Raw genomic sequence first — 27769 nt, forward strand, 5'->3', positions numbered from 1 at the left:
GGTCATGCTCAACCAATACAGAGACTAGTTTTTGGTTCAAAACAAACGTTTTTTTTTTACTTTACCAATTACAGGAACTACAAAATGGACCCTTTTCCTTTAACTTACTGTATCATGTAATTGTGCTGCTGTAGACTCTTCTGTCATTCTGACAGGATCAGAGTGGTCCATTCTGACTCGATCTAGACTAATGCAGCACTGGACTTCAACTCTACATATCAAAAAAAGCTAAATACCACTTTCTCTTCATACTTTACATGGTTCGATTCATTGCCACACATGGCCTGATAGAGGCTGATTCAATCAAGTGGCAGAGAGAGAGAGAGAGAGAGAGAGAGAGAGAGAGAGAGAGAGAGAGAGAGAGAGAGAGAGAGAGAGAGAGAGAGAGAGAGAGAGAGAGAGAGAGAGAGAGAGAGAGAGAGAGACTACAATAAAGTCTCAATCACCTGCCATCATTAGTTTGCTGTAGATGTAATTTGATTTTACAAATGCGTGGTGGTAACCAGTTATTTTGGAAACCATCTTTCTTGATTTGACAATCCTTTGACATTGCAAAGCGTAATTATGAAAACGTGTTTGGCTAAATGTGGTTTAATTTCAGATTTTACATTACTAATATACACAAATGTGAAACGTGATCATTCAGACACTGATTTAGCTCTTCAAAACAATCCTTCAGAAGCCAAGATTAATTTATGAGTCATAACCACCATAATTGTGCCCCAAATGGTGCAATATTTATTTTGCTTCGGAGGAGAGGAAGTGCACAGACCACACTGGCCCTTTCTGTAGTTTGATTCTGTGTGAACTCTTGGCAAAGGACTCCTTCCTTTTTACAGACAGACTCTTAAATGAGTCACAAAAAGTGAAACTATTGTGCCAAGACACACAAACACTCACCATTTCAGCCATGTGACATAAAGCTGTACATGAAATGAACATGAATTTCACATGTGACCCCTGTTTTTCTGCAGATGGAGAGTGATTTGGCCTATGTTTGCAGCTCGCGGGATGTGTGTGATTGTTTTTTTAGCCATCGATGTCCCAGCTGAAGAGGTGATGTTTCACCAACATGTCCTGAACTCCCTCCTTCAAAGGGCTCTGCTCCTTCTCCTGGAAAAAGAGTGGGGTAAAGTGAGCCGTTTGGTAATGTGTCTTCACAATTGCACTGCACTGATTAAACAGCTCTCTGTTGTCTTAAATGGCTGAATTAATTAAAAACAAATGGCTGCGCTCAGCATTCCCGCTTATTTTCACGACTATCTTGCTGTAATTAAACATGGCACTCTATCAGTGCTTGAGTGCTTAAGTCAAGAAGGTCACTGGTGACATGAGAACCACAGTGCTCTAACAACATCTCAGCTAAAGGACAGAGAGGAAATTCCTCTACGAGCTAACAAGCTTTTAAGTGAATTCTGAACTCCAGGTAATGCCTGTCACTGCTACTTACAGACAACAGCGAAGACAGACAACCATTAGCATCAATCCTACATCTAGACTGAAGAAAGGATTTTCACGAGCATGTATACTTAATAGTCACAATATAATCTTGTGCAACACCTGTCAATTCCGACACTGAATTCTGTCAGAACATCCAGACAATCCCCCCTAAAGCCTGTTCACACAAAGTTGAATGTCTGCATGAAGTTTTGATTACAGTCATATTTTTAAATGCATTTTTCAATTGTTCAGGTGCAAAAATAAATAAATATTCAATGAGTTTGCATTTATCATGTTATAATATGATATATTATACACTAGTACCGTTAAAATTTTGGGGATCAGTACAATTTAAAAATTTTCAGCAAGGATATTAAATTGATCAAACGTGACAGTAAAGACATTTATAATGTAAGAAAATATTTATATTTCAAATAAATGCTGTTCTTTTGAACTTTTTATTCATCAAAGAACCATGAAAAAAAAATTATCACTGTTTGTCTCAATTTTTTAATCACATTTTCAACTGATTATAATCAGAAATGTTTCTCGAGCATCAAATCATCATATTAGACTGATTTCTGAAGGATCATGTGACACTGAAGACTGGAGTAATGATGCTGAAAATTCAGCTTTGATCACAGGAATAAATTACATTTTAAAATAGACTAAAATAGAAAACAGTTATTTTAATTGTAATAGTTTCATAATTTTACTATTTTTGATCAAATAAATGCAGCCTTGGTGAGAGACTAAAGAAAAATTCTTTAATTTCCCTTTGATTTAGATGGAGAACTGGCAAAAACTGATGAAACGATTAAATAAAGCAGCATTAGATGCATTGTGAATAGTTCTGGTGCTAAATGTTGGCTGTTTAGCTGCATATGACTTGGTGTGAGCAGGCTTTATCTTTACAAGCACACTGGGATACAGGGGTCTGTCTGAAATGAAATGTAGTGGAGAGTAATATTTGCTTTAGAGCTTAATTAGCATTCAACACAAAAGCGGCTAAACTGTTTTTTTTAGAGGTTTAGTTCACATTATCTGGAGCCACTATGTAAACAGCAGTGCAGGACACACCAAGCGCTACAGCTACTAAGCTGCTACTACCACCACCACCACTTCTTCTTGCTCTGGCAGCTAGTTATCAAGCAGCAGGCTAGTAACTAGTTGCCAGCATTACCTAGAGGTCCCAACTAAAGAGGTGATGTTGGACCAAGACATCCACCACTTCTGATTTGAGAACGGGAGTCTTCTGGAATGGCAGACAAACACGCAAACACGTTACCCGTGGTGTCTTTAAGGGGTGTTGAAATGAATCGTTACTAAGATGCAGCGCGATGTGGACGTGGACGATTCTGCATCGATGCAGTAATAGACCATAATCAATTATAACCGTTGTAGCTAGTGATGCACCGATGTGAAAATTGTGGCCGATACCGATAACCGATATTAATATTGCTGTTATGGCCGATACCGATATTTACCGATGTCGATATCTCTGTATAGAAAACACATTTTTATGATAATCAAATAAAGAGCTATTTTCCAAAACACTTTTTTTTTTTTTACTTTTGTAATTTATTTTCAGAAATGACTGATATTGGGCACCTTTACCTGTGTGCAAAATATGTCATCAGATTTTCAGAAGAAAAAATAAATATTTATATAAAAATAAATAAAGTGTGTCCTGAATTCACACTAAGAATAAGGATGAAAAGGCAATGAATAGGCAATGTCAATGTCTGAGAGTTTTGTATAACATGCTCATTGGGTTAAATGGTGAGATTGACGAGTGCTGAAAAACTGCTGTTGAATTTATGTAATATATTGCAACGCATCATGATATTGAATCAAATTGAACCGTTGACATGATAATCGTAATCAGATTGAATCGTGAGACCAGTGACGATTCACACCCCTAGTGTCTTTGTGCGTGTGGGAGGACATGTGAGACGCTGAGTGAATGTGAGTGAAGAAGTGTTGATCTCGCACCTCTTTTTTGGTAGGCAGCTCACAGTCTTGGGAGAGACTGAAGGCAAACTTTGAGAGAACTCTGAAAGCAGCACATACAAACTCATGTCAGTAATACACTCAAAATAACAGTTATGGCAATCACTTCTAATACACAGAAAAGCTTTAAACACTTCTTGACCAATTCATTTTAACGACCCTTCCATTTATGATTACAGATCATTCAGCAATGAATCATTCAGACCAATTTGTGAAAGATTTGAAAAAATTAAACAAATGAATTACTATGGCTTATGAGAAAATTTAATGTTTAATTAAAGTCTTGAGAATTAAATAAAAACTACATTAACACATTTTTAAATTTCTAATTTAAATTTTAAATTTTCCTCTGTTTGAATGGTTTGTAACAAAATTTCAGCCCATCAGCAGAGGCTCAGTCTTACCTGAGTTCACACTTTATCTGAACCCAGCCAGGACTGCGCAGGAAAGACCAGGGATGGTACCATTTCTCCACGGCACTCATACTGGAACACAACACCTCCAGCCACAGGTGCAGCACCTGCTCACTGACACAACACACACACATACAGATGAGTATAGAGAGTCTATGCTGCACGCTTGCATTATGGGAAAAGAAATGAAAATTAAAGAGATACTAAACCAGCAGGGGGACTTACTTTAAGCCCACACAGATGAGCGAGCGGAACTTGACGTCCATCTGAACATGTGCAGTGTCGTGGCTCATGTTGACAGACTGCACTGCCTAAGATGACAGGCAGAGAGCGCTCAATGCACACGCAAATAAACAGTACTCAACTGCTGATCACTGACAAGATTTCTATTGTAAAACTCACCCTGTACAGTAGCTCTTCAGGTGTGAGCACCTTCCCATCTTCATCTAACCTAAAAAGACAAGGATTCAACCGGTCAACCAATTACTTTTATGAGGTTTTAAAGAAGGTTAGAGATGGGGGACTCGAGTCGCAAATTTAAGGACTTGAGACTTGCTTGACTAAATTAAGAAAATGACTCGACTTGACTTTGACTTGAGATCCAATGACTCGAGACTTGACTTGAACTGTATGACTCGAGAATGACTTGATATACATTTTTATATAAATCATCGCAACATCAATTGATGAACAAAATTAAAGCAACGGAACCATTGACGCCAGTCATCAGATTCTGCGCGATTGCGTGACGCTGCACAAGCCCAGAAAAAACATACATCGCGGTGAGCGCGCTAAATACAAAAACATCTCCTAGCATCGTTTCTTTTTGGATATAAGCACTAGAAATTGACCATATTCATACAAGAAGATTTGCTGTACGCATAATAACAGGCAAGGGATGTTGGTAGGGTTGTGGTAGGGGGGGTTGTGACGACATGCCCCCACGGAAGAAAATTTTGAAAAATAACCCCTGAAATTATGACTTTTGGTGAATATTGTGGAAAGTAATTGATACATTTAGATAAATATATTTCATACATTATAGCATATTATAATACAACTTATACAACTTATTGGGCCTATATATTTATAGAATAGCGAAGTAGGCCTAATCAATATACAAGACTGAACCACATAGATATGAAATATAAAGGCTATCATGATCATTTCGATCATTTGTTTACTTTATAATACGTTTTATTTTTAACTTAAACAAATACAACATATAACATTCAAAACTCATCGGCTTAGACTGCATTTTAAGAAAAATAAACAACAGTATTCATTGTCCCTCACGCATTCCAGCCACGGGTAGTCATTTTCCCATTCAATTCTATATTTTAGTGCTCTTTTCTTTTTCGCCGGCTGCTCGGAGGTAATGTTAGTCATTTTTACATTTCCCGCTGTTGTCACTTGTCGTCATCGTTGCTACGATACGTGACTCACAATGACTGAAACGACCAATTAAAAGGGCTTTCTCTGATGATGTTCCAAGATGTTAAAAATGCTACGCTGATCATAGACAAACAGAGGGAGAAATTGGTATCTACCGCACCGTTTTTTTTTTTTTCTTGTCTTCGTTAATATTCTGACATATATTAGAAGCTATGTGTCTGTCATGGATTTGCACTGAATTGATTCTCAAAAATAGTTCAATACGGAACAAGACTTTAATGTGTCAAATGCGGGATGATTCCGTATTATACGGAACGGTTGGCAACCCTAGATGTCGGACGACCATCACAACCTCGAACAGTCGAACTTCATTCACCACGTCTAAAAGTAAGCTATGGCTTGTTTAACCTGTTTGTTATAGTTAATTTGACTATCTTTAAATCTAGAGAGAATATTGGTCAAAACAGCATGCCTCTTTATACACAATTATGTTTTCAAATGTAGCGTAATGTTGTCAATATTCAAATAATTAATGATGGCATACGTTTTGTATAACATTTGCCACATTTCTTTCAAATCATGCTTTAAAGCCAAATATGTCGTTCTTTCCAATGACAAAAAACAACATAGAAAACTGTTAATGTTTTGTCGTGTTTTATGTTTCTCTTAAAGCAGGGTTATGTTATCAGGGGGTTGGGGCAAAATGCCAGCAGAATTAATATGCACCCAAAATTCAAAATGTGGTGGAAAAATTGCCCTAGTATGAGTTATTTTTATAATTAGCCTATAACATATGATATTAAAAAATATTTTCAGAATATTGGCGCGATTGCAAATGTGATAATGATTTTATAAAACCGTTCAGTTCATATTTATTTTTTCATGCTTTAATGTTGGCCTAATTTCAGTTACATTTACATTTTAGGCTATGTAGTTTGAAATTTTATTTACTTTATAGATTTTTATTGGAGTAACCACTCAGCTGTATGTGGAAATGCATATTTAAAAAAAAATGTTGCAAATAAAACCATAGTCCACAACTTCTGTAGTTTTAACTTATTTTAATATATAAATTCAGTGAAGTCATCAAACGTTTGTATGACTTGCCAGTGACTTGTGACCCAAGCTACGACTTGACTTGACTTGCTTGACATAAAGCAGTGACTTGACTTGACTTGCTTTTCACAAAATTGACTTGGACTTGCTTGAGACTTGAAGGTTAAGACTTGAGACTTGCACATGTGTGACTTACTCCCACCTCTGGATCTTATGTTATTACATGTCTCACCTGTAGGTCTTGCATAGCACCAGTCTGGAGTAGACAGAGTTGAAATCTCTCTCCACTTCTCTGCTGGCTGCCTGTGATCAACACACACACACACACACACACTCTTTCACTCACTACTGGCATATACGCATCTATACTGTATATTTATATAGGTAGCACAACCTGTTGCAAAAGCACTATAAAAAAAAAAAAAGGAGAGAGTAACAGGGCGGTCACACTACACTTTTCGTTGCATTGACTTCCATTCATATGCATGCGAATGCGTCAGACCACAAACACAAGTTTATGTTGGTGAATGCCTTTCACCAACATTTGGTGTTTGGTGAACTCTGAGCAGCGAATTCATCACGTGAAGACATGTGACCAGTAGAAGATAGATACGTCACGGCGTGAGATATTTTTGCAGTTAAGTCAATGAGATTGTATATTTTTTACATCTTGAGTGTATTACTATTTGTTTTATGTTGAATTATTGTTTATAAAAAAGACTGCAGAGCGTGACGTTAAATCAAGACCGTTGCAGTATCCAAGGAAATTTTGCATGCTCAAAGACTAGTGTGACCGTGGCTTAAGACAACATTTCATGTACCTCCTCAATGAAGAGCCATGGGTGACAGGGTCCCCCAAGTATGGAGGGCTTCTTCAGGCCGTGCTGAAAGATAGCCTTGAGAGCAGGACACAACGAGCCTCTGACCAAGTCATTGACAGCCTCAGTTACGGTGTCATCTCCAGCCAGAGAGTACTGAACAACACCACAGATGTGCATGAGAAAATAAACCTCTTAAAAACCAATTATCTGAAGCAAAGACATTATTTATAATCACCTCTTTACTTCGTTCATCCAAGACTTCCACAAATTTTGCAGGAAACCAGCCTAAAAAGACAAAATGGTTGTGGGAAATACTAATTGGCTGCGTCCGAAATCGCACACTCTCTTGAGTAGGTAGGTACTCTTGAGTTTTGAATTTGACTAATTACTTCAGGGCTGCTAAAAAGTTCTATATAGTATCATATGCACACCAGAATCTCGCTGGAAGTAGAAGGTCATCCAGGTACTTTTTTGCCTACTCTTTTATCAGTACTGTGAATTTGCGAGACATAAACGACAGTGTTTATGTGAACTTTGTCAAATTACATGCAAGGTTATGTCAAAAACATAGTTTAAGCGCAGTATCACATGAAAGAGAACTTAGTTCAATAGTCATGGGACGCTCCATCTGACAGCCAGCTTTCTATGAGTAGTTTACTTTCTACGAGCTCAGAAAACCATATAATCAGAAGTTTAGACTGATTTGGCTTTAAAACGCATGCAGATAATAAGCTTTCATGATGATGAAGAACTGCAGTGTCACGTAAGCGTGACCGCGATAGAGATGATAATCAAAACCAAACAGATGTTTTCGTTTTTGGCAGAGTATCCGAGGCACGAGCTATACAGGCTCCGCCCTCTTCTGGAAAGCACAGAGGGGAGCAACAGCTCATTTTCATTTAAAGATACGGGCATGAAAACAGCACGTTATTCCTTCCACTAACAAAATAGGCATTTACAACATGGTATTATAAATTATCTGTGGGGTACTTTGAGCTGAAACTTCACAGATACATACTGGGGACATCTGAGACTTGTATAACATTGGTAAAAAGGGGCATAAGCTTATTGTAAGGTCATCTCAGCTCACCTCTTAGGCCGTTCAGCTCTCCCACCCAGCAGTGCTCGTCTTTCTGTGAGATGATCTAAGAATAAACACAGAAATACACAGTTAAGGATGAAAGGTGAAGCATCAGTTAAAATGTTTAGATGACAGAAACAGCTGTTTCTCACTGTGATGATGTCATTCTTCCGAAAACCCAGTTCATCATCGTCGTGCCGTTCAAAGTCCAGTAAGGCTTTGGCTCGTCTCCGACGATTCCGAGACACGACCAGGAAGTTCTCGTGATCCCTTTGATGACTTTCCATAGAATAGTCTGGAGTTAAATCCTAGAGAGAAAGAGACACACACAAGGAATGTACAAAACAAACGTTAACAAGAACAAACATTTTATGGGCTCAAATAAAAAATATATTGCTAATAATGATAAATAATAATTGTAATTATTACAATACTATAAATATCATTATTACAATTGTTATCATTAGTATAATTATTAATAAACAATGATATAATCATATTAATAAATTATTAATGGCTACAAGTAAGATGGACAGAAAGAGGAATTCCGTATTATCAAATGAAATATCTGGCTTGTTATCCGACTAAATAATTACAATTGATTAATAACTCGAGACTCTCCATGACTCACAGTGGTCTGTTTACAGGGAATGCAAGTGTTCTGCTAATTTCTTGTTGCATAGGCCTAATGTATCCAATTCAACAAAACAACTCAGCGAGTCATCCGGATGGCTCAGTGCAATGATACATGAGTCACAGTGTGGCCGTTTCAGTGCAAATGTTCTGTTTCTAATTGACTTCTTCCTGGCAGATTTATAAATGTGATTCATTTGATTGAGTGGCTCTTACAGTGCTGCAGTTGCGGGGGTCCAGGCAGTGAAAGTGTTCTGCTGTGCGACTGATGGCTTCTCTCAGCGCTGCCACCAGCTCTGTCTGTTTAATGTTTTTGGCCTTTAGCGCCTCCACCTCGTCCTCGCCCCAGAGCAGCGAGCTCAGGGTGGATTTCCTGTGCAGGCTTTGTCTACGGACCACCTGCACAATGATGACAATTATGAGCGAGCCTTTGATCACATTTTGTATATTGTTATTGGGGTGTGTTAAAATGTGTGCATCACAGATGATGGTTAAAGGTTCGTGATCTCACCTTGTTGAGGTTGGTGTGGAGAGAATGGGAGTTGTTGGAGTTGAGCTGGGCCTGCTCTGCCAGGATGTAGGCCAAATGCTTGTGTCTGAGTGTATCTAGGTTATCCTGAGACAGAGATCCTGCCAGACGCACAGCCTCTCCCAGCACTGCGGCCCCGTCCTCTAGTTGACTGGGCAGATCTGACAGCGTGTTGAAGATGGATGCCGAGTTCTCAGACGATACCAGCTCCTCCTCCTTTAAAACACAGGAAAAAACAATTATTATTGACTGTGTGTCATAAACACTCATGATTGCCCTGTTTAACATATGAAGGCTTAGTAAATAGAATGTTTTTTAGTTTTTTTTCATACAATAAAGCAAAACACCCAAAGACATGTGCTACCTTGATCTTCAGCATGCCCAGTGTAACCTGGAAAAGCACCACTGAGCTCTCGTAGAAGAGCAGGTCCCAGATTCGCAGCAGGATGCGTATGTCCACCACACTGGCAAATGCAGTGAGGAACCAGTGTAGAGTGATTAAAGACAGTTCTGAGAGGGAAAACAAACGATAGAAGTTTTATTTTATTTTAACATATTTTTAGGAGGAATACATCTTTGGAACTATGCAAAATTGATGATAAAACCCAGCAACATTTATTAAATACTTTTTGCAAAAGTAAATCAGGGTATTTGCATTTTTTTTAAATAAAATTTTAGGCTTTTTAAGACAAATACAATTAATATCATATGTCCCTACAGAACAAATCCATAAAATGTTATCATGCATCTCAGATTATTTTACTTAATTAAACAAGCAGTTGTACATTAAATTTCAAAACAGGGTAACTGCAATTTTAAAGTACTTAAGACTAGTTTTATTTAATATACACAAGTATTAAAAATGGTTTATGTACTAATATATCAATACATAAAAATTATAGGATGACTGATATTGGATTTTGCTGATATGATAATGTGCGTAAAGAAAGGTAATAAATAGATTATAGTGCCGATGCTCATAAAAATGTATAAACTGAATGTGTTAAATGTTCTTTCATTCCAGACTTTCATTCCTGTGATGGCCACAAGAGTTTATGTTGAATTAAATGCTCAATACAGCTTATCTGTACAACTAATATCCATAAGAAAAAAAAGATTTTATGCATAATGTGGTACTTTTAATTATAGACAAGCCCAAAATACACTGGGACTCTTATTTTAAAAGTGATAAGGAGGGCTGATAAATATGCACTTCTACAAACATCTACAAGATAAAAACAATAAAGTAAACATTGCCATTATTCATCAACAGTAAATCATAGGCAGTCACTTGGGATAAATGCACAGGATTCATTGATTGCGAATCGCTGAAACCGAGAGCCTGTAGCGCGTGCAGCGTTTTGACTTTGAATGTGCAGCTCTCACATTAATTACATTTAAATAATCGCCTTTTGAAGTTTAATAATCAATGGCTGTATCGCAATTCCTGCTTTTTTGGTCCTCTAATTTAAGACCTCTTAAATGTGCAGTAAATGATTTCTGAGAAACGCTGTTGAAAAATGAAATCAACACCCAAATAAAAAAATTGTGAATATTTGCTAGATGTCTGCTCTGGGTGTGTGCTGAAAAAAATGTATTTGTACATAGTCCAGGTTGTGTAAATAGTTGAAAAAACAAAGTGGACCGGACCGATCCACTGAACACATCAACGGACTTGTAGCCGATCAGCAGCAACACTCATGATGATAGGGGAAGAGAGAGAAGGGAGATTTGTAGAAAGACTGTAGAAAGAAAGATGGCTGAGATATTACCAAAGAGAAAATGGTCAGAGGAATAACTGTATCGTAATGGTTACGATCAGGCAAGAACTAGGTCCCGCATTAATATTGGAAAAGCTTTCTTGCACTGGAGAGACGTTAAGGAGCGGCCTGAAAACAGACGCAGAGGTTGCTTTCTTTCTGCTGTTTCACAAAACCAAGATATGCTGTTGTTGTTGTTGTTGTTGTTGAAGAGTCACAGCTGTCTGATGCGGCTGCTGTTTGTGGTTGCCTGTGTTGCATTGTGTGAAAGGACGGGTGTGTTTGTTTGGGTGTTGATTTCAAATATCAACTGTATTTCTCAGACAACACTTACTACACCTTTAACATGATAATTAACACTTTTGTTATACCAATTAAGATATATAATAATTGTTGGCCTGGTTTCACAGATAGGTCTTAGATTAAGCCAGGACTAGGCCTTAGTTCAATTAGAACATTTAAATAGTTATTATAAACATGCCTTAGAAAAAAACATAACTGGTGTGTATCTTGAGACAAAACTTGGCAATGATATATTTCAGTGCTTTCAGTTAAAAACAGCTCAAACATGCATTTTAGTCTGGGACTAGGCTTAAAGGAGAACTCCGGTCAATTTTAACATCACTCACATGACCTGTGCACTTGTAATGACACATCAAGGATGTTAAGAGGCTAAAAGCAGGTTTAAAACTTGCCCCATTGAAGTCAACAGGGTGCAAATTTTAAAAAGAGGATAACACGGTGTAGGCAACACCGATTTTTGTCGTTGTTCTCTGTACTGACAGCACTCCAAATGTACAAAAAAATGAGCTCAATGTTAAAATTGACCGGAGTTCTCCTTTAAGTCTTATAACCAGGGTTCGAATTATGATTTCATCTTTGTGGGGGTCTCTTTAAAAAAAAAAAAAATGTAGCCTATGAGCAGGCGCGGTAGCTTAATAATGTAATATAAAAATTTGTAAATATAATACAAATTTAATAAAAAAGCGTTGGTAACACAATTAAATTTAAATAGTACATTTGGTTTAATTTGTCGTTTAATGAGGTCTAATATATGCTGTTAGTTTTTTGTCAGAATTTTCACGTAAGTGAAATAGATCCGTCAGATTTGGCCGTGTACTTGAGTGGTCCAGTGGTAGAACATTTGTCAAACGCGTCAGAAGTTCTGGGTTCGAATCCGAACTCATATCAGTTTTTTTTTTTTCATCAAATCCGATTATGTTTATAAGTGGTTCTATATCAGGCAGAGACACGTTTGTGTGCATTTTGTTTTGTAATTTTACTGGAACGAATAGAGAGTCTCCACAACGGATGGAAGCGCGCCCGAGTGAAGACTGTGCGCGAGCCACAAACAAACACAGTATCCGCGCCAATGATCGCAGCGGCACTTTTATCACTTGATTTAAGCATAAGGATGTACCGTAGTGTGATGATGACGATCCGAGATCCCGCGAGATCCATGTGTTTGGCATCTTGTCCTATCTTTTAAGTCATGCTACAAAAAGTGCTTTATTTGTAATTTAAAATAATGGTGCTGATGATTTTTAGAGACCCCCTCAGGTGTATGATTTTACTGCTTTCATGGGAGCTCATCCTCTCTCTATGGGAGCTCAGCTCCCACTGGCTCCCACGTAATTCGAACCATGCTTATAACCTTACATTTGATCAAACTGAATTAAAGATGTTTAAAGGACCCTGTAAATGTGAGGGTATGTGTGTCTCACCAATGTCATGCTCCTGTAGCAGCTGATCCAGGCGAGGCAGATACTGCACTATGAGCTGTCTGAGCACACGCTGGTCAGTTTGAACACCCAACAGAGTGGAAGAGAAGTATGAGGGAGGCAGTATGTCCTCTATCAGAGCACACATCATCCACAGAGCATCTTCTTCCTCCAGAAACAACAGAAGGCAGGACACCACCTGCATCAAAGACAAACACAAATGCCACAGAGTCTGACACCCGATGATCCAAACGTTAGACAGCAGAGAGACAAAGACTCTGTGTTAAGGTTGCTCCTCACCATGCCTGTGCCCTGACAGTAGCCGATGTCGGGATACAGCCACGCAAGCCCTCTCAGGACCCGCCTGAGCTTGGGCACCCCCACACTCGACAAAGTGTTGAAGCATGCATTAGTGGGCATGGTCCGCAAAAGATCCTTTTCTATCTGCAGCAGAGACAGAGAGAGAACCTTAATACAGGAAATATTGGAAGATGGCAATAAATTAATTAATCAAACTAATCATGAATAAAATGCATATTGATGTTAGCTGAAACAAACCACTTGTGGCAGACAGGTCAAATTAAAAGTAGTTATTTTTTTTAAGCACAGATTTCAAGACTTTTATTTTGAGATATTCAGATATTATCTTTTACGTATATTTTTGCCATAGTGAATTTAAATAATAGAACAATGTAAGCTTGCTAACATCTTTTTGAATAGGCATGTTTCATTACTCATCAAGCTGGAAGAAAACACAGAACATGTTTTTCCAATAAGATTTCTACATAACTTCTAAGTGCTAAAATTACAGGCTCCTGTTTTTGTCGTTTGTATGCATCAGCAAAATAAATAAATAAATGTTTATTGAATCATGAATGATTCATTTTCCTGTTTTCACTGTAAAGCTGCTTTGAAACAATCTGTATTGTGTAAAGCGCTATAAAAATAAAGGTGACTTGACTTGAAATGTAAATGACATACACTACCATTCAAATGTTTGGGTTGTGTATGATTTTTTGTTTCTAAAGTCTCTCATTCTCATCAATGCTGCATTTATTTGATCAAAAATCAGTAAAAAGAGTAATATAAAAAATAAAAAAATAATTAAAAAAAGAGTAAAAGAATATATATATATTTTTTATTTATTTTATTTTTACTTTATTCCTGTGATGTGTGAAGGATTCGGGATGAACCGCACAGGTTAATTGTATATACAAATGCAAGAGCCAATCAGGAGAGAGGTTTGGAGGATCTTCAGAGGAAATAAACGAATAAAAGCGGAAGTGGAAGGAGCAGCGGGATACAAAGCTGAATTTTCAGTGTCACGTGATCCTTCAGAAATAATTCTAATATGCTGATTTGGTGCTCAAGAAACATTTCTTATTATGATCAACTTAGAAAACAGCTGTGCCGCTTAATATTTTTGTTGAAACTGAGATACATTTTTTGGGGGATTCTTTGATAAATATAAAGTTCAAAAGAACAACATTTATCAGATCTATGGCAGAGATGACATGTACCTGCTTGGCTGCTGTAGTGTCATCATTAGAGCTGTTTTTGACGATTTCCCTGTAGGAAATTTCTGATGTTCGCTTTTTCTGCAGGGCCCCTGATAAACGCATCCACAACTAAAGAAATGCATAAAAGAGACAATGGAGTACGACACCGATAAACACACAAAGATCCAGCAGAGATACGGCTGGAAGATCACAGATTCGAGACGCACCGCTGTTCTCATGGGAATCTCTAAAAATAGCAATACAGCATAAACAAGATATTACCAAGACATCATGTCCTATTTCAGTGAGATTAAGAATCCCTCAAGCATGAACATGGTTGCCATGGGAACATTACATCAGAAGATTAGCCCCTGATGTTGTGTAACAATACAAAGACAGATTTAAATATGTTGTGAGGTTCAAACACACACAGAAGCACATTCAGAGGTCGATGAACAAAGGCTCTCAGTGCTGACCTGTGGTCTCATGCTGTGCGGTATGCCCCCCAGCACGAGGGACCGAAGGCGGTCTGAGCGGGCCAGTGTGGGGGAGATCTTGTCCCATGTCAGGTCTCCTACGGTGTTATTGTGGGTGAACTCCAGATGGGCTTGCCAGCGAAGTCTTTGCTGAGGGTCTTCTCTCTGAGGAGCTCCCTCACCACGCAGCCATTTCCGTGTCTCAACACCATCTGAAACGCACAAAAAACCCACTTTCAAACTTGTCAAAGAAGACAGTACCAGATGAGACATGATCTTTAAGAGGGCTTGACATTAAGCTTTTCCTTTTTACTCATCTTTTCAAACCTGATCACTTACTTTTCCAAGTCACCCATCCCAAAAACACTTCTACAACAAAGCTTTAACATATTAAATTATTGGCAATAATTATACAGTGTTATTTAATACATATTATATACTTGACTATTCACAAGTTTGGGGCTGGTAAGATTTTTAAATGTTTTTGAAAGAAGTCTCTTATGCTCACCAAAGCATTTATAAAATAAAAATACAGTAAAAAACTAATATTGTGAAATATTACTACAATTTAGAAGAACTGTTTTCTATTTGAATATTTTAAAATGTAATGTATCCCTGTGATGACAAAGCTGAATTTCTAGCATCATTACTCCAGTCTTCACAGTCACATGATCCTTCAGAAATCATTCTAATATGACGATTTGATGCTCAAAAAACATTTCTTATTATGATCAAGGTTGAAAACAGTTGTGCTGCTTAATATTTTTGAGAAGATTATGATAAATATTTTATAGGAATCTTTGATGAAAAGAAAGAATAGTGTTTATTTGAAATATAAATCTTTTGTAACATTATAAATGTCACTTTTGATCAACATCATGCATCATTGCTGAGTAAAAGTAATAATTTCTTAAATAAAATAATTAAAGAAACACTTACTGACCCCAAACTTTTGATTGGTGATATACTGTATATATACAGTAGCATTAAGATTATGCAAACTTAGTGAATAAACATAATACAATATAAGTACAGATTTAGCTGTTTTTCTGTGGTTGTCCTAGACAAGTGTTAAGGTTGAGCCCTATTTAACTTTTTATTAGTGCTGATATTCCCACACCAACCTTCACTATCAATCCGGAACCCAAACTCATCATAATTCAGTTCTGCTTCCATACTGGGGTCTTTCTGCAATAATCAAAACAACGTCTGTGAGAAATGAACCATCTCCCATGACAATGAAGATGTTACAATAACAAAACACCATTTATCTGGCACTTAAGTATCAATGCAATATTATAAAACATGCCCTCTAAGAATAAAAAGAAAGAAATGCAAGTAAACTACCTGACAGTACTTTGCCAGGATGTCCTGGGGCCACATGCTGGGTGTGAGGGCCGCAAAAGGCCCCCCTGGGGCTGGAGTGTAACTACCTGCTAAACAGAAAACATTATGAGGAGATTTACTGTTTGACAAAACACAAATACAGCCATGCTCACAATTAAAAATCTGTGCATTCATGCGGTAGCTTACTTGACATGGTGTTTTTTTAGTGTCTAAAGAGAAGAGTCCAATGAGAGCAGGTCAGGTTGAGGTTCACAGGCCCTAGATAAGGAAGAGCAACACATACCAAATGTGAAAAAACCTTTCCCACAAGACAAAGTAAAGCCATTAACACACATAGAGAGCGTCATTCCTCAAGTGATCAATGCAATTCACAGCCTGTGGAAATAATCACCTCAAAATATGTGCTTAAAGGAGCCAACAAAGCAGAATATCATATAACATTACTTTAGTGCAATTCAATAAGGAAAAAAAGAAGTACGCTATGAGGAAGTGAAGTGTCTGAAAGCTTTTTTAAAGCTAAACTTGAGCTGCAGTTAGCCTATACTGTGTCCTCCTTTATGCTCCACTTCTCCAAATCAACGCAGACACACGGGACAGCGAGCTAAATCTTCAGCAGCACAGCATGTTCAGATAAATTAATCATGCCAGTGAGAAGCCCATAGACAACACAATACCTTACAAGACTTCTCTCTCCGTAACACTGACATCAACCGGGTGTACAACCTAGTGTGATGGAAATGGTTTATGTAATGGCCTCAGAAGTGGTCAAAAGGGGATTTCAACGTGGAATGTGCAGAAAATGCAGACTAAGGATGCTCAGGTCAAAGACCCTGTAGACTTACCCAAAAAGTGCTTAACAAAGTAGAACTAACAGTCATATATTTAACTTAGATAATTACAAACCAATCACAGTGAAGAAGAGTTGAGTAGCATTGATTTTTTTCTCAACTGTAAGATATAGATGTACATGTATCTGTTCAGGGAATCTCTCTAGGTTGTTGTAACCAGTGAGCTCCAACTTTTATTCCTGCAAAGAGCAACTTGGGAGTCGTGTCTGGTAATAGTGTGCGATACTGAACAGAGTTCTCGTCCGCGTCTTTTTGCACTTGAACGGACAAATACACACAAAAATGTCAAAATATCAGTGTTAACACAGTCGGTTATGTCTTAAGTGAATGAAAACAGTTGACAAAGCACAACAGTATAGGCCTATTGGATCTGTGCAGCTCCTAAAGTGACCGCAGATTCCTGCTCCCATCTCTAACAAATCACACAACAAACGGCTGTCGCTGTTGTTGACTGAATAACTTTTGTAACTATATTTGTAATGTATATTTTATTTATAAAGTGCAGTGTTATTTTACATTTGATTACAGTTTCTGAACCTAAAATTCTTATTTAAATCACATCTTTGTTCAGTTGTGTTTATTTATGCGATTGCTCATTTGTGCAAGGAGTTCTGTGTTGGCGTTGTTGCTGAGCCAGAGAGAGCAGTTGTCATATAAAGTTATGAAGCAGCTTCACAAAAAACTTATTTTTAAAACAGTCAACCACACAGCAGACATCCCATGATCCCACCTAGGGATGGGACGATTACCGGTTTCACTATAAACCACGATAAAATGTACTGACGGTTAGTAATATTGTTTAAAATTGAATTATCATTAAAACCGTGTTTGATTATCACGATTTTAGATCCTGTCCAGCCAGCAACAGTCTGACGCAGGCGCAGCACGCAATGTTGTTGTTTTTTTTTATTCAAGAAGGAATTGCGGAAGGCAGTGACCGTGCTCGGGAGATTTTTCAGCCTTTTAAGAGAACCAATTCTGAGGTGTGGTCATATTTTGGCTTTAACAAAAGTCCTGAGGGAAACTTAATCAAGGATGGAAAACAATCGTTCAGACAAGATGATTACAACAATATTATCAAACTCTGTAAACAATAAATCAACTCTGATTTAATTTTCAATACAATTAAAAACGGAGACGCAAGACGGCAAGTTGTATTTGAATGAAACGAGAGAGCGCTTCCGTTGTGATACATGGTGTAACGTCTTTCAGAGAGTTTGAAGTCTGCCCAGATGAAGAATACAAGACAGTGCAAATGAACTGGTAGTTCCATGAGACTTTTATAGATGTTTTCTCTCAGTTAAGCACACTCTTCACATACATGTCGAAGAGCGAATGTTAAAAGGGAAAAGAAAACACTAAAACACGCTACAAATCAAAGTGGAAGTAAACACATTATAATAAAACAACGGTCAGCAGTAGATCGGCCATCTTCCTCTTTGCGCGAGCAATCTCACTCTCACTGTGCGTGCGCGCTCACATAAAAACAGCATGCATACAATAACGTACGCCATAGAAGAAGTTATCTTAAAGGCACATTAACATTCATGTCATGAACACTACTTAACACTAGGTGGCCGTTACAATGGATGTGCACAGTGTTATAATGCGTTGCTATTGACGACCGTCATTATAAGGAAGGAAATGCCACAGAATAGAATCTTGCTTTAAAAGGTGCATAGAGCTGCTTGTTTTATTTCTTGTTTGTTGATTTTCAAATATAAAACTTGTTGAAATGCCTTCAGTGTGATCATCAACTCTTTTTGAACACTTTCATCTCGTTTTAACAAAACTGTGATAATATTGATAATCGCGATAATTATGGGCACTATAATCGTGATATTAAATTTTCATACCGTCCCATCCCTAATCCCACCCTGCAAAAACTTATTTCCGGGAGATGGCACAGACATCTTAATATCAGGCTCTCTCGATTTCGGGGATATTGTATATAATTTGCGGGCGTCAGGGAGCCGCTATCAAATTCGGGAGAGGAGAGATGTCAGGGTATTGTTATTTCTGTGTTACAAATATTCATATTATCACAGAAGAACTGTGATAAAAGTTTATAGTTTGGATATGTTCAACACTGATTAATCCTGTAATGAAACAAGGTACGTAGACTATTTAAGAGCGAGTCATTGAATCAATCACTTCTTTCAATCATTCACACCGTCACCATACTTCAGGAGGGGAATTACCTTGAAGTACTGCATGTATTCGGGATGAGAATTACCCAGAAGGTACTGTAGTATTGTATTATATTATATTGACAACTGCGGGTTGTTCAAATTGTCCGTGGTGAAGAAGTCAGATTAGTAGGTTAATTTCCACGGCATTGTTTCTTCTCTAAACTCATAACAAACCCGTTAAAGATAATGTACCTGATATATTTGGGCAAAATGGTTTAAACCCCAAATAATACATTTTAAAAGCAATCATCTGTGAAAAAAACAGGCTTTAGGATGTCATCTACCGTTTATTGATGAGAAGCTTGTTCCAGGGACGGAAAGGCTTGGCCAATTACATGCTCAGGAAAAAGGGGGTTGTGCATATTGAACTCAGGGACAAAAATGATCAAATAAGTGAGTATATCATGAATCCATTTTCCAAACCATGTTTTTGTCTTATCCTGAATCACTACGGTCCACCCATAATAAGCGTTTATATTCGGACTATTTTAGACTGGTTCGGGCCGTACTGCTGCGGAGTAGCCCAGTACCTGCGTGACTCGTCAGTCGTCATAGACATAAACAGAGAGAAGTAGCTCCGGATACAATGTTCTTCCACAAGATGCATGCAGTTTGTTTATTAACCGAAAAGTTAAGGACTGCAGCTTTAAGGAAATGCGTGAGAGAGAGGGGATATGAGATTATAGGCTCACCCACATAAAAAGAAACAATAGCAAAACTGAATGCCAGGATTCTCACCTATAAGCTCTCAGACCTTTTGGTCTCCGAGTCAGTGTTTTAAGAAATGTGATGGTTTATGGCTGCTGTACCAGCCAGAGGCTTTTTAGCTGGTATGCAGATGCACCATTCAATTTCCTCATTTGCTTAAAATAAATCACTTCCTTGTTGAATAAAAAGCAAAGAGTGAAGGACTGCTCTATAAATGCACCAGAGCTTATCTTCCTGCTCAGCCTACGTGTGTGTGTGTGTGTGTGTGTGTGTGTGTGTGTGTGTGTGTGCGTGTGTAAGAAAGAGAGCAATGGAAAACTTAGATGTTATCTGGATATGCATAATGCAACCTCATGGAAGCTCCATTTCACTAAAGGATATGAGAGAGAGAGAGGGAGAGAGAGAGAGAGAGAGAGAGAGAGAGAGAGAGAGAGAGAGAGACCTCAACTATAAGGATGTTTTTCTGCTGAAATTATTATTATTATTATTATTATTAACCCTATTTTGGTGCTTTGGATAAGGTTGCTGAAGTCCCCTGGTTGAGAACCAATGTTCTACATTGTTACAAAGATAACATCATCTAAATGGCTAACATATATAGGCCTAAGGTTTTGTAAATCCTGGAACCCTGTTTTGTGAAGCAAACAGCAAACTGCAAAAAACAAAACAAAAAAGCCTTGTGAAAGTTTGGAAATCATCAATAAGAATGTCTTCAAATCATCAATAAAGTTTTGCAGTGTACTCCAATGTAATGGAGTTACATTAGCCTATATCCGTATAATGTGCAGCTTGTTATGAATTTTCTGTTTGTAAATAAATAAAATTAGTGAAGAATTTTGTAAAGAAAACATTGAATGAAAACCATTTAGTTCTCAAAGTTAAAATATAGCTTTTTATCCATTTACAAACCCAAATGAGATCAGATTCATGTACAATAGACCAGTGTGCCTGAGCCTCAGAGGACAGTCAAGACATCACTGCTGGCTCTCTGTAGGAGTCTCCATCATAAACAAACACTTACAAACAATGACACTCCTCATCACGCTGTGAACCCCATCGACAGTATCATCCCTATGGCAACAGATCCCACAGCAACCAAAAAAACAAAGGAAAGCAGCCGAAGTGATCAGTGTGTGAGATAGGAGTCAGTGATCCTAGATAGGGTTAGGAATCGAAAATCGATTCTAATTCTGGAATCGAATACTTGAGGTCAGGAATCGGATTTAAATTTCGATTCCTTTGTGAGCGTTTCACTATGACTTTGAGCGCGAGACGACTCGCACGCTGTTTTTTGTACTTTTTTGTGGACAAATCCAAAGCGCGCTCACAGAAAAGGTGATTTTAAACCATTCAAGCCCAAGACGACTCGCACGCTGTTTTCAGTGCTGCAGGCATGTGTAACTATATTGGGCAACTCTTAAAGTGACAGCAGCCGTCTCTAACACTAATCAAACAACAAAAGACAAAGAGAAAATTCACTCGTTCTTGACTGAATAATATTTGTAACTAGGCCTATATTTGTAATGTACATTTTATTTATAAAGTGCAATGTTATTTTTACATTTGAATACAGTTTCTGTACCTGAAAATCTTAAAACACTGTTTATTTCAATCGTATCTTTGTTCAGTTGTATCTATTTGTTGCGATTGCTCATTATTTTATTACTGAGTGTTTACTTGTCTTTAATAATGCTTGAAATTTATATTAGTTAGGCTAGTTTTTCGATGGTATTTTTAAACCACAGGCAAAAGTTCCTTGCGTAAGTGTTCATGATATTCAGCTACAATAAGACTAAATGTAAATGATATCTAAGGCTTTTTTTTACCTTATTGGAATTGAAATTAGGAATCGATAAGAATTGGAATCAATAAGCAGAATCGAAATCATTAAAATTACTACTCTCAGAAGAAACCTTACAAACCTCAGAAACCTTACAATTTCCTATAACAGTATAGGTTACAAATTCCAGGACTCTCAAGAAAATAGAGTGTGGGCTGCAAGCTGCTAATGAAAGTAGATTGGATCATGTGAAGTTAGGTAGATAGATCATTGTACCGTTGTCATTAACCGACACCAGGGTAACTGTGATTTTGGGGTGAATTTAAAATGACCAAACTGCTGGTGTGGCTGAGGAATAACGGGTATATTAGCTAGGCTAGTTGATGAGGCAACATTTTTGTAATAAAGGTAACTTGATGTACTAACATCATAAAAACTTTAAAAAATATATAAAAATAGCAAAAATGTAAAATAAAAATTCAGAATATTAATAAAACCTACTCCCAATGACACAAAAATAACACTGGTGTGTGCGAGGCCGTGATTGTGAGAGACGCCTGCCAACTGAAGGCCATTCATGCCATGAGGCACGTGGCAGCTCTCTGACGTCAGCAAGAAGGGGAGAACAGAGGGAGGGACGGGGGCAGTCAGTGTGTTACATGACTCACGGCGTGTTGTGACTAGAAGAAGCTGGAGGAAGGAAAGATGGAGGTGGGGCTGTTGAGAGACAGGGGATCTTTCCCATTGAGGCTATTACTGGGGTACCTTTTTTCCAACACAGCTGGACACACTCAGAGGCCATCAGACATCTCAGCTCCTGGGTGTCACAAGCTGGTGATCTCTGGCAGGATATCCTAAACTACCCTGTGCTTAAGGAGGGCGTGAACCACAGTAGACAAACAGAGCCAAACCTTACAGCCACACTATACGTATGTCAAGGGAGTGTCGGTTTTAAAGAAGGTTCCAAAACTTCAAGCTGACAAAATCTTTGTTAGCACTGACCAAACAATGGGTCTCATTCACCCAGCATCCGTACACACAAATTTGTGCGTGAAATCTGCGTACGAACATTTTTACAAACAAATCATGATTCATCAATAGCTTTACTTCTAAAATATAGGAACAACTGAAACCACTTTACGCAGAAATTACATACTCTTGGTGGCCTAATAAACATGTAAAGATTACATTTTAAGAGGCTGTTATTGGGGTGTTTGTTTTTTTTGGGATGGAAGGAGTAGAGTTAAAGGGGTCATGAACTGAGAATTCAAATTTTGCTTGATCTTTTGACAGTTAAGAGGACGTTATACTATAAAAATATCCTGTACGTTTCAAAACTCAAAACTATCCAAAAGCTTTTATTGAGATCAAGGACAGAAAACGACAGGATCTGAAAAGTGTGGAATTATGACGTAATAGTGCAGTGAAAGACCGCCTTTGCAGAAGATGATCAACACCTAGGTCTAAGGCCTCGTTTACACTGTCAGTGAAATGTGACCCAATTCCGATTTTTTGCTCATATGTGACACAGATTGGATGTGTTCTATGACAGTGTAAACAGGAAAAAAACACATGCATTCGGATATTTCGAGATCGGTTTCAGGCTTCATTCATATGTGGAAATAAATCAGATATAAATTGGATATGTGCCAATGTGACTGTCATGTAAACAGGCAGATCGGATTTTCTGAGGCATTAGGCAACGTCTCCGCGGTTTAATGACGAGAGAAACCCCGACGCGCTTCTGCAAAGGGACGGATGGCCCGACGAAACGTTGTGTCGTCGTAGGAGAGGAATGTGGACAAACGTTGACAACATATCAAAGGTTGGCTTGCTCATCCTAAAATTTCAGACCCACTGCTTCTCGTTAAAGCCCGCCACAATATGCTCCCACCAGTCCTGAGATCTCTCGCACACAATAACTGAAGCATATGCGCACGCTGCTATGGTGGCACTTTTCATCCGCCTCAAAATCATGGTGATGTTTGGCGAACTTTGCTTATATCGCAGAGCTAGCATCAATCATATTTCGCTTTCGTCCATCTGTGCAAGAGAATTTAACCCTTTAAGCATGCGCGATGTTTCAGATAGTATGGCAAGTTTAAACACATGAATCGAATATGGGTCAAATCAGAATTGGGCATCAAGACCTGCAGTGTAAACGAGGCCTAAGTCACAGAGTCTTTAGCGCCGCCCACTGGCACGTTAGTGAATAGTGACATGAAAACGAGAAAAGATTGACACAGGATCAATAACATTCTATAAGGATTCTAATGCAACTTATGCAAGGAAAGTGGGGTTTTTTTTTCCAACTGTGCAAGTCTCAGCAGTGCATTATTTGTTTGTATTCGGTACATTTCACAGTGGATTATTAGGTCATTCAGTCGCAATTTCGCCCAGGCATTTCAAACACAATATGGATCCGTCAGCAACGCCACAAAAATGTAAGTAATCATGTTTATTCTAATGCCTGATCTGTGATCAGTGATTTCTGATGTGCGATTATTCAAGTTCTGACAGATTTTCTTTGTCTAATCGTTCAATAGGCTACTGTTTATGCATCAGTAAATCAAACCAGTGACTAAATGATCAACTTCATATTGTTTCTCTTAGTACCATGAAAATAATCTTATTTAAATTGTGATTAAATTGAATGTGATCAAAGAATGACTTTACAGTCTTTATCTTTATCTTAGTACCATGAAAATAATCTTATTTAAATTGTGATTAAATTGAATGTGATCAAAGAATGACTTTACAGTCTTTATCTTTATCTTTGGTGACTTTACAGTCACCTAAGATATCAATCACACAGTTTATCTGGACACTTGCCAAAACTCCCATTATCAATGACACTGTTACACTGCACAATGCAGCTCTTACTGTTTTTACATCGTGTTTGCATTGTTATTTATGGTGAAAGCATTCGTGAGAGTGCAGAAATCATGTTGCAATGATGAGATCCATTATGAATCTTAGCCAATCACAGTAGTGGACGTTAACACTTAAGTCTCACAGCAGACACGTCCCTTCAAACAGAGCGTTCAAATCAGAGGACTAAAATCAGGGTATAGCCATTTATTTCTAAAGTCAATTTTTGATGTAAAAATCATATTATTATAAGTAGGGATGCACCGATCCACATTTTTTCACTTCCGATCCGATCCCGATACCTGAATTTGGATATCGGCCGATACCGATACTATTCCGATACCAGAGCTGTGTTTGCTTTAATATTTTTGTTATCATTATTGTTTATTTTATATGATGCTGAAATAAACTTCTCTCAGGCAAGTATGATATACGTATGCATGTATGTCCCAAAAGGAAACTTGAGGTAAGTATAAGGTCAGAAAAGGAAGTAAAAAAAAACAGGAAATCCTGTTAACAGGAAAAATCCCATTCTGAAAACAAATATGCAACTGTAAGGGTTTCAAATTGATTGTCATGTCAATATTTATTACATTCCCAAAATGTCAAATACTTGAGTCTTGAAATATAAGAAAAGTGCAAGTGTAAACATCTTACACACACTATCTGAAGGGTGATCCTTGCTCCTATGCAGTTACTCTCTCGATGAATGCTCGATCAACATCAGCATCTTGCAAACAGACTGCGAACAGGATTTCACCTCAGACGCGCGAATGGATTCAAAATATTCAAGCGTCTCCTAGACGCGGTAGACGCGAATTTGACGCGCTATTCGCGTTTGGTGTGAACGCACAGTAACGTGGTGCTTTTTTAAATGTTTGATTGCGTTCGTTGTGTTGTACGACGCGAGGGAGCTTTAAAGAGCTCTGAATTACGGCTTTGCAAACATTGCATTTAGCTGTCTTGCTCTGCGGTGTTTCCAGTGTGAAGTATTTACACAAAGCGGACATGTTGGCTAGCTGGTTTCAAACTGCGGAACGGATTTCTCTCATAACTCTGTGTCTCATTGAGCCGCGCCTCTGTTTAGGAAATCCATTCCGCAGTTTGAAACCAGCTAGCAGACTCGCCGGCGGGAATCACTTTTGGAGTCATTTCAGCAGACAACTATAAAGCGCAGACATGACTCATGGATATCGGATATCTCCGCAGGTTGGATCGGGAAAATCCGATACGTAAATTACGCTGGTATCGGTCCCGATACCGATACTGGATCGGATCGGCCCCATCCCTAATTATAAGTGCACCTCAGGAAACACTTTATACTTATATATCCAGTTCATGACCCCTTTAAATTACAATTAGACATTAAACCTGAATTATCATAGTAACACAAATTGCTTTCACTTATTGATGGCATCATACCCTCGAGCGGCAGGCACAGCAGATTTCCCCATTGTCATTGCCTGTGTTGCACACGCTAGTGAACATGGGGGTGGAGGCATCAAGCTAGGGGTGAGATCTTTTTGGGTAGGGGCTTGTTTGTATTGGTGATTTTAAATATTAACAACATTTACCAGAAATTGCTTACTGCACCTTTAACAGCTTCAGTGAGGTAAAGAACTACAATCCTATGAAGCACTGTGGAAGAGAAACAAATAAAAAAAAGGAGAAATATTAAACTATTTTATTAATAGTTTAACCATTTAAAAAAATATTAAACTAATTATTATTCTAATATAATAATAAAAAAATGTATTTAAAAAAAAAAATGAATGTAGGGATAGTTTATCAAAAGTAAATTAGTCATCACCTGTATGACTTTCTTTTGTGGAAGACAAAAAGAGATGCAAGGCAGAATAAGAGTCTCAGTCACCTTTCACTTTATGGAAAAATGTGCAATGAAAGTGAATGGTGACTAAAGCGGTCAGTACAAAATATTCTTAGTGTCTAGGATCATATTTTGTGTCCCAGAGAAGAAATGACGTGACCAGCATGACCGCATTCTTCATTTACATTCTATGGAGACCTTTAAAAAAGGAATAATCAATGGCAGGACGAGTCATTTTACCATATGGCACCTGAAACGAGTTCACGAACTAGCGCACGGGTGCAGTTCACAATGAATCATTCAGAATAACGGATCTGCTGTACTAATAAGGGTTCGGGGAAACCGAACCCAATAAAACACAGGAAATTAATCTCCTCAGAGACATTAGAAGACAATCATCTATCGTACAAGAGTGCGTTTAAACTAAGTTGCGCACTGTCAAAACACTGCTGCTGTCAGACAAGCAAACTTCACGAGTTGAACACCTTAAGAAGAAACGTTGATGTACGTTCCTTAATATAATCTTATTTTGTATTCAGTATTATTACATATACAGGGCAAATTATAGCAACCAAGTCCTCCAATTATGAACATACTGCTCCTCAATAATATACGATACTCTCAATACGTGCAAACTAACGTTACTTCTGAGAGGACATTCAAATCTGTGTGCCGCTTTCATAGTCGAAACCGTTACTGAGAAAATACATCTAAATAACACGTAAACAGTACACTAAAAATGTATGATAGCCCGCTTTAGCTCCGAGACACTAACTGGTCGCTGGCTGGCAGAAGCCATCCAAGCATCAGTAACGTTAATCAATGCACTTGCCGCTACGATTAGCCACCGAGCTAGCGAACCAACAAATGTTATCTATCTTCTTACCTTACGTCATGCTGAATCACCTTTCTGAAGAGATGTACTTCGTTGTACTATTAAGCATATATTTTGCAGATACGGTGCAAGTATGGGATGTGTAATTGTAACTCGGGTTTTGTGATGGTGGACAGACCGACTGTTTTGCGTCATACACCTGTTCGTGTCTCGCACTGAAGGATTATATCCTTCCGCCAAAAGAGATTTCCTAAAGAACTAGTTCCCATCCTACTAACAGATTTTGTCTGCTTGAAAGCAAAAAAACAAAAAAAAACTTTCTATAGCAGAAAGTACGGTAACTGTGATTTAAAATGGAGGAAAGTAACGTTAAACCGTATTTTACCAATCTTTTCAACATTTACTTTACATCATATCTGGAAACTTCACTTTGCGCTTCATATGAGCTTTCAAGCGAAATATCGAGTCAGCATAGAGAGTTGAATAAGAGTCGTTTGGCAACGAACTGCTCACGTTAGCCGCG

General features: G+C 38.0%; 1 protein-coding gene across 4 annotated transcripts; it reads right to left on the bottom strand.

The window, feature by feature from the left end:
- Positions 1-323: 323 nt before the first annotated feature.
- Positions 324-27478, bottom strand: sgsm3 (small G protein signaling modulator 3). Of its 4 annotated transcripts, none has more exons than XM_084135722.1 (22): positions 27298-27458; positions 16371-16442; positions 16185-16270; positions 15962-16025; positions 14838-15049; positions 14383-14490; positions 13163-13306; positions 12866-13061; positions 9746-9891; positions 9364-9597; positions 9069-9251; positions 8372-8527; positions 8229-8283; positions 7374-7423; positions 7139-7291; positions 6550-6620; positions 4269-4317; positions 4092-4177; positions 3858-3980; positions 3436-3496; positions 2624-2695; positions 324-1113 (listed from the first exon to the last, which is right to left on the bottom strand). In XM_084135722.1, the coding sequence occupies exons 2-21, from the start codon at positions 16375-16377 to the stop codon at positions 2624-2626; spliced, it is 2256 nt and encodes a 751-aa protein (XP_083991848.1). In that variant the 5' UTR covers positions 16378-16442; positions 27298-27458; the 3' UTR covers positions 324-1113. The 4 variants fall into 4 exon arrangements, with proteins under 4 accessions (XP_083991848.1, XP_083991846.1, XP_083991845.1 ...); XM_084135721.1 differs by having other exon boundaries at positions 716-1113; positions 16185-16273; positions 27298-27437; XM_084135720.1 differs by lacking the exon at positions 2624-2695 and having other exon boundaries at positions 27298-27478.
- Positions 27479-27769: the final 291 nt, after the last annotated feature.

Source organism: Abramis brama (assembly GCF_963993115.1).
Source record: "Abramis brama genome assembly, chromosome: 1".
NCBI classification, from domain to species: domain Eukaryota; kingdom Metazoa; phylum Chordata; class Actinopteri; order Cypriniformes; family Leuciscidae; genus Abramis; species Abramis brama.